Source organism: Somniosus microcephalus, chromosome 7 (genome assembly GCF_052327205.1).
Source record: "Somniosus microcephalus isolate GS21.2 chromosome 7, FLI_Smic_1.0, whole genome shotgun sequence".
Lineage (NCBI taxonomy): Eukaryota > Metazoa > Chordata > Chondrichthyes > Squaliformes > Somniosidae > Somniosus > Somniosus microcephalus.
The window spans coordinates 176,890,236-176,908,705 of NC_140993.1; the positions used below are offsets into that span (position 1 = coordinate 176,890,236).

Below are 18,470 nucleotides of genomic sequence, written 5' to 3' on the forward strand. Positions count from 1 at the left end.
AGCTCTCGTTAGCAAAATAAATTGGATACGTCTTCTAATCACTTAGCTGTAAGTGATTCCCTGTTTCCAACAATGTCCAAGAGCCAGTTGGACTTTTACCTGCTGGACGTCTGCACATAGCTAATGTGATTTAATTACAGGAAAAGGTGCATCGCAATTTGGTTCTGAATACCAAGTATCCGCCTTAGAACATAAGAAATAAGAGCAGAAGAAGGCCCCTCGAGCCTGCTCCGCCATTCAATAAGAGCATGGCTGATCATCGACCTCAACTCCACTTTCCCGCCCGATCTCCATATCCCTTGATTTCCCTAGAGTCCAAAAATCTATCTATCTCAGCCTTGAATATACTCAATGACTCAGCATTCACAGCCCTCTGGGGCAGAGAATTCCAAAGATTCACAACCCTCTGAGTGAAGAAATTCCTCTTCATAGAAACATAGAAAAATAGGAGCAGGAGTAGGCCATTTGGCCCTTCGAGCCTGCTCCGCCATTCAGTATGATCATGGCTGATCCTCTATCTTAATACCATATTCCCGCTCTCTCCTCATACCCCTTGATGCCTTTTGTGTCTAGAAATCTATCTGTCTCCTTCTTAAATATATTCAGTGACTTGGCTGCCACAGCCTTCTGTGGTAGAGAATTCCACAGGTTCACCACCCTCTGAGTGAAGAAATTTCACCTCATCTCAGTCCTAAATGTCCTACCCCATATCCTGAGACTGACCTCTCGTTCTATAGCCCCCAGCCAGGGGAAATATCTTCCCTGCATCCAGTCTGTCTAGCCCTGTCAGAATTTTATACGTTTCAATGAGATCCCCTCTCATTCTTCTAAACTCTAGTGAATACAGGCCTAGTTGACCCAATCTCTCCTCATACAACAGTCCTGCCATCCCAGGAATCGGTCTGGTGAACCTTCGCTGCACTCCCTCTAAGGCAAGTATATCCTTTCTTGGGTAAGTAGATCAAAACTGCACACAGTACTCCAGTGTGGTCTCACCAAGGCCCTGTACAACTGTAGTAAGACATCCTTGCTCCTGTACTCAAATCCTTTTGCAATGAAGGCCAACATACCATTTGCCTTCCTAACTGCTTGCTGTACCTGCATATTTGATTTCAGTGACTGGTGTACAAGGTCACCCAGGTCCCTTTGTACATCAGCATTTCCCAATCTATCACCATTTAAATAATACTCTACCTTTCTGTTTTTCCTACTGAAGTGGATAACTTCACATTTATTCACATTATACTGCATCTGCCATGTATTTGCCCACTCACTCAACTTGTCTAAATCGCCTTGAAGCCTCTTTGCATTCTCCTCACAACTCACAATCCTACCTAGTTTTGTGTCGTCAGCAAACTTGAAAATATTACATTTGGTTCCCTCATCCAAATCATTGATATATATTGTGAATAGCTGGGGCCCAAGCACTGATCCCTGCAGTACCTCACTAACCACCGCCTGCCACCCTGAAAAAGACCCATTTTTTCCTGCACTCTGTTTCCTGTCTGTTAACCAATTTTCAATCCATGCCAGTATATTACCCCCAATCCCATGTGCTTTAATTTTGCACACTAACCTCTTATGTGGGACTTTATCAAAGGCCTTCTGAAAATCCAAATACACCACATCCACTGGTTCTCTCTCTTCTATTCTACCAGTTGCATTCTCAAAAACTCCAGTAGGTTTGTCAAACACAATTTCCCTTTCGTAAAACCATGTTGACTCTGCCTAATAATGTTATGATTTTCTAATTGCCCTTATACCACTTCCTTAACAATGGTTTCTAGCATTTTCCCAACGACTGATGTCAGGCTAACTGGCCTGTAGTTCCCTATTTTCTCTCTCCCTCCTTTCTTGAATAGCGGTGTTACATTTGCGACCTTCCAATCCGCTGGGACCATTCTAGAATCTCGGGAATTTTGGAAGATCAACACCAATGCATCCACTATCTCTTCAGCCACCTCTTTTTAGAACCCTTGGATGTTGGCCGTCAGGTCCAGGGGATTTATCGGCTTTTATTCCCTTTAGCTTCTCTTGTACTTTTTCTGTACTTATATTTACGTTAAGTTCCTCACCCTCATTAGACCCTTGGTTCCCCATCATTTTTGGTATGCTTTTTGTGTCTCCTACTGTGAAGATAGATACAAAATATTTGTTCAACATTTCTGCCATTTCCTTATTCCCCATAATAATTTCTCCTATCTCAGCCCCTAAGGGACCAACGTTTACATTTGCTGCTGCTCATCCTTTTTACATACTTGTAGAAGCTCTTACAGTCTGCTTTTATATTTCTTGCTAGTTTTCTCTCATTCTATTTTTTCCCTTTTTATCAATTTTTTGGTCAACCTTTGCTGGTTTCTGAAACTCTCCCAAACCTCAGGCTTACTATTATTATTTTTAACATTATAAGCTGCTTCTTGCAATCTAATGCTATCCTTAACTTCTTTAATTAGCCACGGTTGGATTACTTCTCCCGTGGAGTTCTTGTTTCTCAATGGAATGTATTTTTATTGAGAATTATGAAATATTTCTTTAAATGTAGCCACTGCTTATCTACCACTATACCTTTTAATCTATTTTTCCAATCTACCTTAGCCAACTTGCCCCTCATACCTATGTATTTGGCTTTATTTAAGTTTAAGACTCTAGTTTCAGACTTGGGCAAGTCCCAGAGGATCCTTTTTATTAGAGATTGCTAATTAACCCTGTCTCATTACACAGTACAAGATCTAAAATAGCCTGTTCCCTGGTTGGTTCCATGACGCATTGTTCTAGGAAACTGTCCCTAATGCATCCATGAACTTGTCCTCCAGACTACCTTTGCCAATTTGATTTGCCCAGTCTATATGAAGATTAATGTCCCACAAGATTATTGCATTACCTTTGTTGCAAGCTCCTATTATTTCTTGATTAATATTCTGTCCAATGGTACAGCTACTTTTAGGGGGGCCTATATACTACTTCTACCAGTGTTTTCTGCCCCTTGTTATTCCTTAACTCCACCCATACTGATTCTACTTCCTGATCTTCTGAGTCGAGGTCCTTTCTTGCTACTGTCCTTATGTCATCCTTTATTATCAGGGCTATTCCCCCTCCTTTTCCATTCTGCCTGTCTTTTCGAAATGTCAAGTACCCTGGAACATTTAGTTCCCAACCTTGGCCACCTTGCAACCATGTCTCTGTAATGGCTGTTAGATCAAACCCATTTATCTCTTTGTGCCATGAGTTCATCTATCTTGTTATGAACGCTTTGTGCATTTAGATAAAGTGCCTTTAATTTACATTTTTTTACCATTATTCCCTGCTTTGACCTTATTCTCTGCTGCACTGCTACTATTAAACTCTCTGTCCCTTCCTGTCACACTCTGCTTATTTTTACCCAAATCGCTACACTGCTCTATTGCCTTGACCTTTCTTTTTAGATTTCTAAATTTCCCCTCACCTGACCCCCCTTCCCCGCCCCCCCCCTTTTTTAGTTTAAAGCCCTATCTATAGCCCTAGTTATTCAATTCACCAGGACGCTGGTCCCAGCCTGGTTTAGGTGGAGCCCGTCCCGATGGAACAGCTCCCTCTTTCCCCAGTACTGGTGCCAGTGCCCCATGAATTGAAACCCCTTTTTCCCACACCACTCTTTGAACCACGCATTTATCTCTCTGATCTGCTTGACCCTATGTCAATTTGTACGTGGCTCAGTTAGTAATCCAGAGATCATTACCCTTGTGGTTCTGCTTATTAATTTAAACCCTGGCTCCTCAAACTCCCTCAGCAGAACCTCATTGTTAGTTCTGCCTATGACATTGATTCCTACATTGACCACGACAACTGGATCTTCCCCTCCCACTCCCTCATTGTTAGTTCTGCCTATGACATTGATTCCTACATTGACCACGACAACTGGATCTTCCTCTCCCACTCCCTCATTGTTAGTTCTGCCTATGACATTGATTCCTACATTGACCACGACAACTGGATCTTCCTCTCCCACTCCAAGTTCTTCTCCAGCCGTGAGGAGATATCCTTAACCCTGGCACAAGGCAGGTAACACAGCCTTCGGGATTCTTTCGTGGCTGCAGAGAACTGTATCTATCCCCCTGACTATACTGTCCCCTAATACTACCACATTCCATCCTTCTTCCCCCCCCCCCCCCCCCCCCCCCAACTTGGATGGCCCCCTGTACCACAGTGCCATGGTCAGTTTGCCCATCCTCCCTGCAGTCCTTTTTCTCATCCATACAGGTAGAAAGTACCTCGTACCTGTTAGACAAGGTCCAGGGCTGAGGCTCCTCCATCGCTACATCCTGGGTCTCCATACCTTCCTGACTCGCAGTCACGCCCTCCTGTCCCTGACCACTGATGAGCTCTAAAGTAGTACTTAACCTAAAGGGTGTGACTGCCTCCTGGAACAAAGTGTCCATGTAACAAGTGATGTCACTCTTTAAAGTTGTGTTTGAATCGGATCCTTGGCGCTGGCGCTGCTTTAATTCAGTTCCGCTCTCGGGCCGCTCTTTATCCTCTCGCCGCTGCTGCACAGGAGAGAGTGCTACCACTCCAGGGACTTGGCACATAATCTAAGCTGACACTTCAATGCAGTACTAAGGGAGTGGTGCACTGTCGGAGATTCCATCTTTCGGATGAGACATTAAACCGAGGCCCTGTCTATCCTCTCGGGTGGACATAAAAGATCCCATGGCACTATTTTGAAGAAGAGCAGGGGAGTTCTCCCAGTGTCCTGGTCAATATTCATCCCTCAACCAACAACACTAAATCAGATTATCTGGTCCTTACTTCATTGCTGTTTGTGGGACCTTGCTGTATATGAATTGGCTGCCACGTTGCCTAAATTACAACAGTGACTACACTTCATAAAGTGCTTCATTGGCTGCAAAGCACCTAGGGTTGTCCTGAGGATGTGAAAGGCGCTATATAAATGCAAGTGTAACTTTTCTCTCTCTCCTAATTTGTATATAATCTAACCATGTGTAACTGTAGCCAAAAGAACAATTTGCAATACAGTTTCTCGGCCTTTTCCTTTCCACCCCGGCTTTCTTCTAGTTTATTGTGTAGGTTTTAACTTTTTTTTTCTTTGTTGTCTTAAACTTTCACAAATGAGCTATTCAGTTAAGAGGCATCACTGTCGAGTCGGAGTCCCTGTCTTTTTGTACGCGCGCACACGCATGAACGTATGTACACGAGCTCTCACTTCTAGAAGGGTTCATTTAGATGGAGATAAAGAAAAGGAGGCCTGGCTTTTTTTTTTCATCCCGTCTTTCCCACAGTCTCCCAAAAAAGGGGTGCTGGGGCTAATTGTAACTTGCTATAGCCCTGACAGAGATCAGTCAACTTGGCACAGACCAGGGATCAAACCTTTTGGTCTGCATGATTTAACAACTTGCTGAGCTTTTTTTTTAAAAAAAAAAAGTTAGAATTAAAGAAGCAAAGTTGTGGTACTTGTCTCTTCTCCCACCCTTGCCCCCTTCCATTGTAACTAGTCTTCCCCTTTAGATTGTAGAATTACTTCCAAGTACAAGAAACTCGAATAGGTTGGAATTCCTTGTGTTCAATTTTACCTACCAATGCTAAATTAGATATTTAGTTTGTCTATTCCTTGTATTATCCCAGTAATTCTGTTATACGTTTTCAGGGCTATTATATTCCTTCTAAGTGAGGGGGCCAGAATTGCACATATTGGCTGGAATTTTTAATTCGCGACGTGCTGGCAGCGGGGGAGCCCTGGATTGCATGGGGAATCCGGAAGTTGAAGCGGCACGTTATGTGGTGGCTTTTTAATGAAGAAGCTGCATTTGAATCTGACTTCCGGGTTTCCCGACCAATTGACTGAGTAGGCGTGATGATGTCACGCGTGGGTCCAATTCAGCTCTGGTATTTAAAGGAGCAATGCACAGACGAGAGTTGAAGGTTGGTGGAGGTGCAAGTGGTTGGTGGGGAAGAGAGTGGTTTGTGTGGATAGTGATTTGCTTATTGGTAAAAACATTTATATTGCTGGAGAATAAAAAATGCAGGCTCCGCACCAAGGGGCTGGATTTTGTCAATGGGGAGCTTTTGGAGGTAGGACTCCCACTTGTCAGGTTTTTGTCCCGTCTCCATTGACTTGTGGCCACCCCACACTATTTTCCTTTGATTGACCTTGTTAAGCCTGCCCAGCGGGCTTAGGCCAATTAAGGGAAAGCCGGTTACAGGTGACGTCAGCGAGTGACGTTTCATCCATCAAGAGCTTTTGACAGATGAAATGTCAGCGTTTGACAGCTCTGTGAAGCTGTCAAACACTGACAATCATCTCCTCTAAGTTGAGTCCTTCCACTCAGGCTCAGTTAGAGAGATCTCGTGAGCAGAAGGCTGCAGCTTTTGACAGTTCAGCGGCCATTCTGCGTTCTGTGCCGGTGACCTGAGGGACTCCTGAGATCTGAAGGGAGGAAGCCTGCAGGAAGAAGTAAAGGTAAGTAAAACTTATTAAAATACTTTACACACACCTCACACACTTACCTCTCCACACTTGCACTCATCACTCACCTGTACACTGGACATCTCGGCCCCTCCGACCCCCACAGACCGACGGCCCGCCTCGCCCCTGGTGAGGTTCGGAGCCATCGGGAAGCCCACACTTCAGGGCTGAAAATAGGGATTCTCCAAAAAACTGCCGTTAACAGGCAGTTAATTAGCACTAATCCCCTTCCTACCTTGGGGAGGTGGCTCCCACTGCGGGGCGGGTACCCGCCTCCTGGGAAGATGGCTTGGGGGCGGGATGGGTACCCGCCCCCAGATTCTGCCATTTTCCCGACTGTCCCGCCTCTCCAGGGCTGGCAAAATTGCCCCCAAGGTGTCGGGGCCCGTAGGGAGGTCCCAGTTCCTGCTGACAGGAGGAAGAGGCTAGCTGCCGAGACTAAGACAGCATGGCTGGAGATAGCGGCATAAGTGAGTAGCAGGAGTGTGGTAGCCAGGTAATCGATACAGTGCAGGAAGCGCTTTAATAACCTCATGAGGGCTGGAAAGGTGAGTACAATGCCACATTCAACTTCATCTTGATGTGCGTGTCGCTCCAACCCCATCACTCTGCCTTCCCAAGCCTTTTCCTGCACATCACTCCTCACACCAACCTACCTTGCAAGGTGCACCCATCCCTCACTGTCAATGCACTTACTCACATCCCCATCTGACCATCCACCACAGAGACTCACCCTCATCTTAATGCAATGTCACGCCTCTCCCTTATAGTCACCCTCTACAGATGTTGTCCAACCGTCCCTTCCACTCATTCAAAGGTCTCTTGTTTCCCTCCTTGCAAGAGAAGAGAGCACAGAACAGCCAGGAGAGGCAGAGAACCGGAGGTGGCCCACCAGTCATCGAAGTGCTGGAGATCAGCAGAGTTGCTGGCGCTGGGAGATGGAGAGACGGGGAACTCCCAGCGACCTGGTGACAGAATTAAATATCACACAGCCACATGGCATACAACAGTCACTCATGGTGACTTGATGTCAGCAGCCAGTGAAATATAATCATGTGCATAATGGTCACTTAAAACATTCTTCTTATGACAGTTTTAATTCAAGTCTTTACTCTCCCACAGGCCCATCAAGTATCCCCAGAAAGTCTAGGCAGAGGAGGAATAAGACTTCACAGAGGAGGTCGTGGACTCTGAGGGTGCACCATCAGAGGACCCATGCACACCAGCACCAGTGCATATAAACACACGTCGGTGGGACCAGTAAGTCAGAAAGTAGTGTTGTCCCCTTATGTCTCACACATCACCTGTGAGCAGGAGCAGATGGTACAGACAGGGACAACAGTGGAGAGTTCCTCATTGAAGGGTTCAGGACACTCCAAGCTCTGCTCAGCTGGACAAAGATGCTGAACCTCGGGCACCGTCGACAAAGAGGATGATTAGAGTCAGAGCTATACAGCAGAGAAAGAGGCCCTTCGGCCCATCATCTCCATGCTGGCCATCAAGCCCTGTCTATTCTAATCCCATTTTCCAGCACTTGGTCCGTAGCCTTGTATGCTATGGCATTTCAAGTGCTCATCTAAATGCTTCTTGAATGTTGTGAGGGTTCCTGCCTCCACCATCCTTTCAGGCAGTGAGTTCCAGATTCCAACCACCCTCTGGGTGAAAAGGTTTTTCCTCAAATCCCCTCTAAACCTCCTGCCCCTTACCTTGAAACTATGCTCCCTGGTTATTGACCCCTCTACTAAGGGGAAAAGTTCCTTTCTATCTACCCTATCTATGTCTCTCATAATTTTGTACACCTCAATCAGGTCCCCCCTCAGCCTTCTCTGCTCTAAGGAAAACAACCCCAGCCTGTCCAGGCTCTCTTCATAGCTTAAGCGCTCCAGCCCAGGTAACATCCTGGTGAATTTCCTCTCCAATGCAATTGCATCTTTCCTAATAGTGTGGCGACCAGAACTGCACACAGTATTCCAGCTGTGGCCTAACTAGCATTTTGTACAGCTTCATCATAACCTCCCTGCTCTTGCCTTCATTAGCCGAAGCATAGAATATAAGTATCCCATATGCCTTTTTAACCACCTTATCTACCTGTCCTGCTGCCTTCAGGGATCTATGTACATGCACACCAAGGTCCCTCTGATCCTCTGTCCTTCCTAGGGTCCTACCATTCATTGTGTATTCCCTTGCCTTGTTAGTCCTCCCAAAATGCATCACCTCACACGTTTCAGGGTTAAATTCCATTTGCCACTGTTCTGCCCATCTAACCAACCCATCTATATCTATGGAGTTTAGAAGAATGGGAGGGGATCTCATTGAAATTTATAAAATTCTAACAGGACTAGATGCAGGAAGGATGTTCCCGATGGCAGGGGAGTCCAGAACCAGGGGTCACAGTCTAAAGATAAGAGGTAAGCCATTTAGGACAGAGATGAGGAGGAATTTCTTCACCCAGAGAGTGGTGAACCTGTGGAATTCTCTACCACAAAAGGCAGTTGAGGCCAATTCATTAAATATATTCAAGAAGGAGTTAGGTATATTTCTTAAGGCTAAAGGGATATGGGGAGAAAGCAGGGACAGGGCACTGAATTTGGATGATCAGCCATGATCTCATTACATGGCAGAGCAGGCTCGAGGGGCCGAATGGCCTACTCCTGCTCCTATCTTCTATGTTTTCTATCGTCCTGTAGCCTGAGGCTTCCCTCCTCGCTATTTACCACTCCACCAATTTTTGTGTCATCTGCGAATTTACTGATCATACCTCCTACATTCCTATCTAAATCATTAATATACACTACAAACAGCAAAGGACCCAGCACTGATCCCTGCAGTACACCACTGGATACAGGCTTCCAGTCACAAAAACAACCTACGACTATCACCCTCTGCCTCCTGCCACTAAGCCAATTTTGGATCCAATGTGCCAAATTGCCCTGGATCCCATGGGCTCTTACCACCTTGACCAGTCTCCCATGCGGGACTTTGTCAAAAGCCTTACTGAAGTCCATGTAGACTACGTCAACTGCACTACCCTCATCCACGCACCTAGTCACCCCCTCAGAAAATTCAATCAAATTGGTTAGACATGATCTCCCCCTGACAAAGCCATGCTGACTATCCTTGATTAATCCTTGCCTCTCCAAGTGGAGACTAGTTCTGTCCCTCAGAATTTTTTCCAATAATTTTCCTACCACTGATGTTAGGCACACTGGCCTGTAATTCCCTGGTTTATCCCGACTACCCTTCTTGAATAATGGTACTACCTTAGCTGTCCTCCAGTCCTCTGGCACCTCCTCTGTGGCCAGAGAGGTTCTGAAAATTTGTGTCAGAGCCCCTGCAATCTCCTCCCTTGCCTCGCACAGCAGCCTGGGATACATCTCGTCTGGGCCTGGGGATTTATCCACTTTTAAGCTCGCTAAAACCGCTAGTGCCTCCTCCCTCTCAATACTAATTTGTTCAAGTATATCGCAATCCCCCTGCCTGATTTCTATGCCTACATCGTCCTTCTCCATGGTGAACACAGATGCAAAATATTCATTTAAAACCTCACCTACATCCTTTCTGGGGGAACAACAAAAATGCATGAACCTCGAGCAGGATTTCCTGCTGTGATATGCTCATTTGCAGGGAGAATGGAGGAGTCCATCTCCAGTATGACAGGCATGGTGGTGTAGGCTGTGGCTACGATGTGTTCATCCATGGAAAGGGTGGCCACCTGCATGGAGCATCAAACGCGGCATTTAAACAAGTGGATGCTTGCTCTCACCAACAGCTTGCACACTGTGAATGCCACCATAACTAGGATGGATAGAAACCTAGACTTTCCATTCATCGCCCCACTGATATGCAGCAAAGTGCTCTCCAGCTCCTTGCAAGCAGGGAAATGTGGCTGGGCGATGAGGGGGATGATGGTAAAAGTGGACATGGAAGTGGGGACTCTGCTCAAAGCGCTTCCACTTCTCCCAAGTTGCACCCCCCACCTCGGTCAGTGCTCCACATGCTGCCTCCTGTCCCAATGGCTGAGTCTGTCTCTTCACAGGTGCAGGTGAAGCAGTCTTTGGCAGGGCCCTCACAGGCTCCAAAACCCAGAGGACGTCGGCCAAGAGCATCTTAGCAATCAGAGCAGGGAAGTGAGCAGCCTGTTTCTACCTCTGCTGAAGCCACAGGGGTTGCATGATGTACAATTGATAGGAAGAGGAAGATGAAAGAATTCTAGTTGCACAAGGGTATGCTCATGGGTGTGTTAGGCAATGTCTCACTGTTAAGTTTACTTTATTTGGTTGCACATAAAATTACTTCTTTGCTCCACTTTCCCGTCTTGCCCATTTTTGCCTGCTGCATGGCAAGTGGCCTTGTCGGTTGTAATGAATGGTAAGACATGACTTAACTGCGAGCAATGGGTGTGTGCGACAGGATGGTTTGGTCATTTTAGAACTGCTTTGTGGGGTGGCGTGGGAAAGTTCGTTCAGCATCTGGGCGCAATGGAGCGACCAAACTAAATCATGCCAATGAGGCCATCCCGGGCAGCAATGTGCACCGCTGCTGGTGCCATGTCCACATCAAGTTCCTCCTCCTCCTCTGAAGAGGCTCTGTGCTCTGCGCCTTGCTCCTCCAGCAGCTCCAATCCTCGCTGCTGCGTTCTGTTGTGCAGAGCGCAGAATACCACGATCATTCTGGAGACCCTGGCTGGTTCGTATGAAGGTCTCCTCCAGATCTGTGCATGCATCTGAAGCGCATCTTCAGCATCCTGATTGCTTTCTCTATTACACAGCTCGCTATTTGGCTTTGATTGTAGCGCTCTTTGGCCTCATTACTTGGCCTCCTCAAGAGTGTCATCAACCATGTCTGCAGTGGATATTCCTTGTCTCCAAGCAGCCAGCTGGTAAGTCTGGTCAGAGGTGCGAAGAGCTGAGGGAGGGTGGACTGGTGAATGAATCATGACAGCTCCCTGGGAGTCTGGCACACACGCATGTTTATCTTTTTGTGGTTGCAGTCAAGCTGCACATTGATGGAGTGGAAGCCCTTACGGTTCCCGATCACTCCTGGGTGGTCACGTGTGCAGTCGATGATGCCCTGCACCTGTTGGAAGCCAGCCAGGGCAGCAAAACCGAGCGCCCGCTCATTCTGACTGGCTTCATCGGTTGCAAAGTGTACGTAAGTGCCTGCCCTGGCAAACATGGCATCGGTCACCTGGGTGTTGCATTTGTGGGCATCTGACTGCGAGATCCTGCAAATATCTCCTGCAGAACCCTGGAAGGAGCCTGAAGCGAAAAAGCTGAGGGTGGTGGTCACTTTGACAGCCACTGGTAACGTGTGTCCACCAGGTCCACTTGGCAGCAGGTCTTCTTCCAGCAGGCTGAAAATACCTGCCACGACCTGACGCGATACCCTGAGCCTCATGTCCAGGAAGCTGATCCTCTGCCTATATACCCAGTGCTGGGGGTATCGCCTCCTGTGAGGTACACCCCTGTGCTCATCCCCTCCTGTGGAGTGGCAGATCGGTGAGGAGAAGGCTGCTGCTGTTGCTCATCTAAGGTCCAAGGTGAAACAGCATAAGCGGCACCCATGCTGATCTGATAGATGACAAATGTAAAGTGGAGATCAGATGCACAATCCTCTGGTGTAGTGAGGGTGACCTCCGGTGTAGTGAGGGTGACCTCCAAAGTTGTACAAATTGCCTGCAAACTCCTGAAAGCAAACGTCCAGATCAAGTGGTGTCAGCAAAAGCCTTTCCCTTAGGCATGGAAGCAGGTGTGAGGTCTGAGTATTTATGGGATTTTTTGAGTGTCATTTGTTCAGCTCCCTCAATTGCCACTCTCGCCTTACTTTCACTGGCGAGGTTCAGCAATCCCGGAAATCCTGTGGACACCCAGTAAAGTTCAAACCACAGGTGACAAAGGCTCTTAATAGCCTCTTAACTAGTTGTACATTGATTTGAATTGGTAACCTGCCTCTCCGGAGGGGGTCTCTCGCTCGCAGCCTAACGAACTCAAGTTAAATGCGGAAGCCGACAGGTTGAAGCCGGCTTCCCGACACGGTCAATTTCAGCGCTTTTAACCACCCACCTGCTCCCAAACCCACTCACTCCTTAATGTTACAATTCAGACCATTATTCCAAATGTGGCCTATGCATCATTTTATACAGAGCATGAAAACTTTTTTTGATTTTGTATTCAATCTTGATCTAAACCTCCAATCTCCCATTTACCACCTTTTTAAAAATACCTGCACATTCTCCTAGCCTATTTATTTCCTACTGTCATCTTCGGTCTTCCTAGCATTTTACTACTCTTTCCAGTTTAGTCTCCTATGTAAACTATGATACCTACTTCTTTGAATCAAAATTGTGTGTATTGTATATTGAACTTGGTATGTGAGGAACCTATTTCATAGAGAACTTTCATCATAACTTTTCCCTATGGGCAAACCCATTATGCTACCTGTTAACATCTGTAGGTGGGTGTCGCATCTTGCTTGTCATACATTCAACTAGCCTGACATTCCACACATCAGGAATAATTGTATTGGTAGGGTTGTAAATAGTACTTCTTTCTCTATAAAATGAAAAGCTATGGTAAAACAGTGAAATAATAGTTAACTGTTTGCATCTGCAGACGCAGGCCTTTGGAACAGTCTCCAAACTCTAATTCATTGAGCTCTCTTAGCTTTTAGCGATTTGACAAGCTGCTGCTGGGTGCAGCTGTCTCGTATGCTGAGTTACTCATCCAGCTCCAGCAAATGCCTTTCTAGCAACCAAAATACTGCTCTCTATCTGCCTTTTGACAGAATCTGTTGAGGTATTGTTTCGAGAATTGGGTGTGAATATTGAAGACAGCAACGAGTTCAAGCCCCATGCAACCTTTTTGAAGCTCTCCAAAGCACCTATGCTTCGCCGTAAGGTAATAGTTTTTGGTTTCCTGCACTAATTTACCTATATGTAATTTTACAGACTTCTGACAAGACTTTCTTTGTTCGACATGAACCCTAACCCACAAGTTGTACTAGCTTGCTCATCACTCTGGTGAAATTAGATAGTAACCGGCCACTGGGTTTTAGCATTAGCTAATGTGAGTAAGCCAAATAATTATAGAACGTCTAAGATTTGTGTGTCCTTTTATATAAAAAAAAATTCAATTTAACATCTACTTCCTGCAATAGAGAAGCCTTATTGATACCTGCTTTACTATCAAAAAAACTCACTCACTCACTCGTATGATAAATGTCCTATTTTTTGTAACTAATATTCTCATTCCACTCTGAACATAACCTTTCACGTGCAGCTAAAGAATGTGTGTGGGGTGAAGGGGAAGCTGCTTTCGTGCAACATTTGGTGGTCTCTGTAGCATTAGACAATACCCTAGAAGCAAGTTGACCAACTACAGGCCAAAGATGCGCTGATGAAACTTGTAGGTACTACTGGCAAAATGAAGACATTCATGCTGTTTCACAACAAAAGCTAGATTGGACAGGATGGATGCAATGGAAGAGATTTTATTATAATTCCACCACTATACTTTTGGGGTCTCTGAATCAACACCAGTGTGACATTTTCCTTGAAGTAGATTTCTCCTGAAGCTGTGCTGATGCATTGTTTGATTTGAGATCATCAGCATTTAATCGATTGGAACTGGACATACTCTTATTTTGCAATATAACAGTGCCATGATATTCTCAGAAGTGCAAAGATCTAGTTTTAGTGTCTCTGCCTTTTAACCCAGCAACTACAGACCAGTCAGTTTGACCTTGGTAGTGGGGAAGCTCTGAGGAACAGTAATCAGGGACAAAATTAACAGTTACTTGGACAAGTGTGGATTAATTAAGGAAAGCCAGCATGGATTTGTTAAAGGCAAATTGTGTTTAACTAACCTGATTGAGTTTTTTGATGAGGTAACAGAGAGGGTTGATGAGGGCAATGTGGTTGAAGTGGTGTACATGGATTTCCAAAAGGCATTCCATAAAGTGCCACATAATAGGCTTGCCAGCAAAGCTGAAGCCCATGGAATAAAAGGGACAGTGGCAGCATGGATATGAAATTGGCTAGGGGAATAGGAAACAGAGTAGTGGTGAATGGTTGTTTTTTGGACTGGAGGAAGGTATACAGTGGTGTTCCCCAGGGATCAGTTCTAGGGCCACTGCTTTTCTTGATATATATTAATGACTTGGACGTGGGTGTACAGGGTACAACTTCAAAATTTGCAGATGTCACACAACTTGGAAGTATAATGAACAGTGAGGATGCATGTGATGGACTTCAGGAAGACATAGACAGGCTGGGGAAATGGGTGAACACGTGGCAGATGGAATTTAACGCAGAAAAGTGTGAAGTGATACATTTTGGTCGAAAGAATGAGGAGAGGACATATAAATTAAATGGTACAATCCTAAAGTGGTTGCACGGACAGAGAGACCTGGGCGTATGTGTGCAGAAATAGTTGAAGGTGGCAGGGCAGGTTGAGAAAGCATTTTAAAAGGCTTACGGGATCCTGGGCTTCATAAATAGAGGTATAGAGTACAAAAGTGTGGAAATTATGATGAGCCTGTATAAAAAAAAACAGGTTCGGCCCCAACTGGAGTATTGTGTCCAATTCTGGGCACCACGCTTCAGGAAGGATGTGAAGGCCTTAAAGATGGTGCAGAAAAGATTTACGAGAACGATTCCAAGAATGAGGGACTTCAATTACGTTGATAGACTGGAGAAGCTGGGGTTTGTTATGTTCATAAATAAATAGACATTATCATTATGAACAGCTAGCTTGAGCTAGTCACTTTATTCAGCCATGTGGACTTCGTGTGCAGGCATCCATCTTGACTACTGCCTTGTGGGCACTCTAGTGCATTGTGGGTAGCCCACTCTTATATACATACAGCTCCACCTAGTGTACCATTCTGGAATGACATGTTACTGATCATTACATCCCCCTTTCTTTGAGGTTAAACAAAATCAATATCAATCAACTTTCAAGAAACACGATAAAGATGATATCAGTAATACTTTTGTTAGTGCTCTAAACATAAACATTTTCACAACAGTCAATACATTTTCAATATAGTTTTCTTTGTACTCAAAGATTAAGTCTATCAGGCTTTTTTACTTCACGTGTGGATCTTCTCAGCACAGGTAAGTCTGATGTGTTTTCATGAGAGCCTGTATGTGTGTTTGTGTTAGATTGCTCTGGTGGTGAGTGACAAGATTCAGTTGCGGCATTGTCATCGATTTGCTCTTGGATAGTCTCTTGTGTTTTTAGGAGGGAACGGCGGTTCCTCCTGAGAATCTGTCCTTACTCAGTTCTAACAGTGTATGACCTTGGTCCTACTTAAGAACTGTAGCTTTCCTGTTCCATGCATCTGGATCCTCAATCCTGACAACATCATCCCTTGTCAATGGTTTCAGAGTTTTGGATGACTTGTCATAGTATGATTTCTGTTTCAGCTTTAACAGTTGAAGTCTCTGTCTCAGTTCCTTACTCTGCTTTTCTTTTGCACAGCAGGGTAGCGTGGTGCGCAACTTGCGACCCATTAGGAGTTCAGGTGACGAACCAGAGTCTAAAGGTGAGGCTCGGTAGCTCAGCAGGGCGAGATAAGGATCAGACTTGCTTTCTGTCACTTTCTTCAGTAGCTGTTTGAGAACTTGAACACCTTTTTCTGCCTTACCATTCGACTGAGCATACAAAGGACTGGATGTGATGTGCTGAAAGTCATACTGTGCTGCAAACTATTGCCACTCCTTGCAGTTGAAGCACGGACCATTGTCGCTAACAGCAATCCTGGGAATTCCATGTCTGGCGAAGATGGATTTCACATGCATTATGACACTGCTTGCTATGGTGCTTGAGAGCAGTGCCATCTCAGGATAGTTAGAATAGTAGTCAATCACTATTAGATAGTCTTTACCATTTAAATGAAAAAGGTCCATACCAACCTTTTGCCATGGTGCTGTTGGTATGTCAGCTACTATCATTGGTTCCTTTGCTTGTTTGTTTTGGTGTTTCTGACATGTCTCACATTTGCCTATCATATTCTCAATGTCCTTATTTATGCCAGGCCAATAAACAGTGTCTCTTGCTCTCCTTTTGCATTTTTCAATTCCGAGGTGTCCCTCATGAATCCTTTTGAGCATGTCTTGACGTAGAGCCTGTGGAATGACTATTCTGTTCTGTTTTAGTAATAGTCCACTTGCGACACTCAATTCTGACCTTATGTGATAGTACTTTGGATAGGAACCTTTTGCCCAACCATGATGAATGTTCTCTATTACTGTTTGTAACACTGTATCTTTTACAGTTCCTTCTGCTATTTGCTTTGATTTTGTGTCTGACACGGGCAGCGCAGCAGTGACCATACTCTCACGAACATCCACGTCTTCCTCAGTAGAGCTCACATGACTCATTGTGGGTGCTCGGGATAGTGCATCTGCTAACACTATGTGTTTGCCTGGTGTGTAGATCAGTTCAAAGTCATATCTTTGCAGCTTCATCATGAGTCGTTGAATCCTTGGAGACATCTCATTCAGGTTCTTTTTTATGATGGCAACCAGTGGGCAGTGGTCTGTCTCAACTGTGAAGGTGGGAAGTCCATATATGTAGCCATGGAACTTTTCTAGTCCAATTACCAAGCCTAGACATTCCTTTTCAATCTGGGCATATCGACACTCAGAATCAGTCATAGACCTGGAGGCATAAGCAACAGGCTTCCAATCTTCACCATCTTTTGATGCATCCGTTGACACTTTGATTCTCTTTGTTGTGTCAAAGAAGGTGAGTACAGGTGTGGTTGTCAGCACTGTTTTGAGGTTCATCCACTCTTGTTCATGTTTTTCTGTCTATGCGAACTCATTTGTTTTATGTAGCAGGTCTCGCAGACGGGCTGTCTTGGCTGACAAGTTAGGAATGAACTTTCCAATGAAGTTTATCATCCCCATGATGCGTAGCACTCCTTTTTTGTCAGTGGGTCGGGGCATGTTGAGTATGGCGTTTACTTTTTCCATATCTGGCTCTATTCCTTTACCAGATAGATTATCTCCTAGGAAAGTGACTTCCTGGACGCCAAACTTGTAGGGGGTTTCTCTTGCTCGTTCTGGTCTCCTGCCAGGCTTTGTGCAATAATTACCCTTGAGTGGTTCGACCCACTCTCCCCTACGGTTCTAGACCTTGGACTTAGATGCAGAGAACTGTAGTGCAGAGAAAGGACTCAATAGACCAGGTTGAATAGCATGAAATGGATGCTTTTATTTTTAAACAGTTTGAAGCATTACAAAATACATGTCATAGGCACAGAGTAAAGTAACTACAATCATGCACAAATTTATGAACTTGACTCTATGGAAATGGGGAACACACGGCACGTCGTAAAAGGGGAAACACATTACGATTTAACCTTACTCCCTCCCCTAAATACCTAAACTAAGTTTCGATTTGAGCAACTCGGGATCATGCTCACCACTATCAGAATCGCAAAAGGAGGGGTTCGCAGCCTTTCTGGCACAGCTTTCCGTCGTCACGTGGATTTGGAAACTTCTGGCGCAGCTTGTTTTTCTCTCTCGGGCGATGAGGCAGTGGACACCGCCTCGATGAGCGCTCGTCATGGCTGAAATTCACCAAGTCTGTTGTGGATTTGGGTTCATGGAACAGTCCCTGCCACCAATGTGATGTTGGAGAAATGGATGCACGTGTCGAGGCCTTGCCTGGCTAGGCTCGGAATGTCCTTTTTATCCGACCTGGATCGTCGGTTTTTCCCGAGGGTGTCTTCTCCTTCGGCCTGGGTCGTCGATGATGTCCCGACAACAGCACCCGGGCCACCCTCGTCGTCTTCCCGTCGTGGCCGAGCCGTGTCTGGCTGAACACCGATCGTGTCCCGAAATCGAAGTGCTGCCTTGCACTGAAAAGTCCGTCTGAAGCGTCCTCGAAAAGAAGAAACGTCTTGGTCGAATTCCGAAGAAGTGAAACGTGAACTTGATCCTGGATCTGCGTAACCGTAACCGCCCCTTTGATGGACTTTCAATCCATAGTTATACCCT

The 18,470-nt window shown here is 45.4% G+C and overlaps 1 protein-coding gene across 1 annotated transcript in view; it reads left to right on the plus strand.

Moving 5' to 3' along the window:
* Window positions 1–18,470, plus strand: part of LOC147115026 (A-kinase anchor protein 7-like) — a 92,920-nt gene that overhangs the window by 41,187 nt on the left and 33,263 nt on the right. Inside the window, exon 6 of the mRNA XM_085993269.1 lies at window positions 13,244–13,356. Within this exon, the coding sequence (XP_085849395.1) occupies window positions 13,244–13,356 (113 nt within the window). The remainder of the gene's footprint in view (window positions 1–13,243; window positions 13,357–18,470) is intronic.